Below are 2500 nucleotides of genomic sequence, written 5' to 3'. Positions count from 1 at the left end.
GCACCAGACGCGAGAAACACAAAGGGCAGGAATACGGCGAGCGCTGAAGAAGCAGCAGCAGCAGCAGCAGCAGCAGCAGCAGCAGCAGGAGCTCAGCAGCTCAGCAGCAGCAACAGGACCGGTACCAGCACCAGCAGCAGCAACAACAGTGCCAGCGACAGCAATAGCAGCTGCACCAACAGCAGCAACAGAAATACCAGCGGCAGCAACAGCAGAAGCACCAGAAGCAGCAGCAGCAGCAGCAGCAGCAGCAGCAGCAGCAGCAGCTTTCGGCGTGCCTCGTGGATAAGCTGCGGCTCTCTGAAAGCCAAGGTGCAACAGCAGCAGCAGCAGCAGCAGCACCGGGGGGCACCCGCACTGCGTGGGGCCCCATTTGTGTCCTCAGCTCAAACAGCTGCAAGTCCGAGAGGCCTCCTACCTGCAGCAGCAGCAGCAGCAGCAGCAGCAGCAGCAAGAGCAGCAGCCCGCAGCGCTGCTAGAGGCAGGTGATAAACGGGCGCTCAAATCCGCAGCAGCAAGACATAGGAGGCACCATGCAGCAGCAGCATTTGCTGCTGCTGCTCTTGCTGCAACAGCAGCTGCTGCTGCTGTTGCAGCAAGAGCACCTAGAGCAGCAGCACCAGCAGCACCAGCACCAGCAGCAGCAGCAGCATCAGCAGCAGCAGCAGCAGCAGCAGCAGCAGCAACTAACCCTGCAGACGGAGAGGACTTTGTTTTGGTCTGTGGGGTTTAAAACCCCCAGCAGCAAATGAGTGCAGTGAGCCAGAGGGTCTCTGGAGTCCTGAGGTGTACATACACCACAGCGCTGCAGCAGCACTTGAAGCTTCTGCAGCTTTTGCCTCTTCCCCTGCTGCGCTTCAGCAGAAGCAGCAGCAGCAGCAGCAGCAGCTGCTGCTGCTGCTGCTGTTGCTGGTACTACTGGTGCTGCTGGTGCTGCTGGCACTGTTGTTGTTGTGGCTGCGGCTGCTGCTGCTGCTGCTGCTGCTGCTGCTGCTGCTGCTGCTCTTTTTGCAGCATTTCTCGAGTGACCTTCTGCTGCAGCAGCCCTCAAGAGAGGAAAAGCGAAGGCCCTTTTGCTGCTGCTGCCGGTGCCCAGTAGTTTCTTTGCTGCGCTGCTCTGTCCTGCGGGTTTAGGGTTTAGGGTTTAGGGTTTAGGGCTTTAGGTTTGCGTGGTCACCCTCCTTTCTACTAACTGCTAAAACTGACTCACGAGGGTTTAGGGTTTAGGGTTTAGGGTTTAGGACTAGAGGCTGGTGCTGCTACTTCCCGTTTCCAGCAGATTGCAGGCGACAAGCTGCCCTGCTTACGGTTTAGGGTTTAGGCTTTAGGGTTTAGGGTTTAGGGTTTAGGGTTTAGGGTTTAGGGTTTAGGGTTTGTGGCCCACCACCTGCCGCCTTGCTGAAGTAGAAGAAAAAAAAGCCCCAATTGCTATTAAGTCTAAAGTGTCTCCGATTTGGCCCAGCTGCGGCTTCAGCTTGTGCCACCCGCTGTTGCTGCAGCAGCAGCAGCAGCAGCAGCAGCAGCAGCAGCAGCCATTTGCAGCAGCAGCCACTTGCAGCAGCAGCAGCAGCACTCACTTGCAGCAGCAGCAGCAGCAACGTAGGCGGCGGAAAACGCGCACCATACCATCACCATCATCAACGCAGTCAGGATCACCACCAGCAGCACAATCAGCAGCAGCAGCAGCAGCAGCAGCAGCAGCAGCAGCAGTGCCAGCAGCAGCAGCAGCAGCAGCAGCAGCAGCAGCAGCAGCAGCAGCAGCAGCAGCAGCAGCAGCAGGGGGCAACTTGCCGCGAGTCGAGTCTATAGAAGGAAAGCGGCTCTTTGAGGACAAGTCCTTCGCTGCCTTTGCTGCACTCTTGCTGCAGCATTTTTCTAATCTGAAAAAACATGCAGCAGCAAATAGATGCAGCAGCAGCAAAGAGATACAACAGCAAATAGATGCAGCAGCAGCAAATAGATGCAGCAGCAAAGCTGCAAATAGAATCAGCAACAAATGGATTTAGCAACAAATCGATTCAGCAGCAAATGCAGCAACAGCAACGCAGCAGCAGCAGCAATAGCAGCAGCAACAGCAGCAGCAGCAGCAGCAGCAGCACCTGCGTAGGGTTTTCAGCAATCATGAAGTCGCATATTTGCAGTCGAGGCGGCTTGGGGAGCAGCACTTCGCGCAGCAGACGCCTGAGCAGCAGCAGCAGCAGCAGCAGCAGCAAAAGCAGCAGCAGCAGCAGCAGCAGCTGCTGCTGCTGCTGCTGCACATGCAGATGCACCAGCAGCACCAGCACTTGCAGTAGCACTAGCAGTAGCAGCAGTACCACCAAAAGCTGTAAGACCAGCAGCAGCAGCAGCAGCAGCAGCAGCAGCAGCAACCCAGCAGCAGCAGCTGCAGCAGGCCCCTTTTTATTTATCTGGAGACACTAAACACTCCCCTGCTGCTGCTGTTGCTGCTGTTGCTGCTGCTGCAGTCCTCAAAGGGTGCTGCGCTGCACTTGTCGTTTTT

At 56.8% G+C, this 2500-nt stretch overlaps 1 protein-coding gene across 1 annotated transcript in view; it reads right to left on the bottom strand.

The window, feature by feature from the left end:
* Positions 1–2500, bottom strand: part of ENH_00064670 (DNA ligase, putative) — a gene marked incomplete at both ends in the record, with an annotated part of 10907 nt that overhangs the window by 3702 nt on the left and 4705 nt on the right. Inside the window, 2 exons of the mRNA XM_013582205.1 lie at positions 920–1035; positions 1622–1880. Coding sequence (XP_013437659.1) covers positions 920–1035; positions 1622–1880 — 375 coding nt within the window. The remainder of the gene's footprint in view (positions 1–919; positions 1036–1621; positions 1881–2500) is intronic.

Source organism: Eimeria necatrix, genomic scaffold (assembly GCF_000499385.1).
Source record: "Eimeria necatrix Houghton genomic scaffold, Enh_scaff592, whole genome shotgun sequence".
NCBI classification, from domain to species: domain Eukaryota; phylum Apicomplexa; class Conoidasida; order Eucoccidiorida; family Eimeriidae; genus Eimeria; species Eimeria necatrix.
The sequence above is the reverse complement of the archived record's forward strand: the minus strand, read 5'-3'. Positions and strand labels throughout refer to the sequence as shown.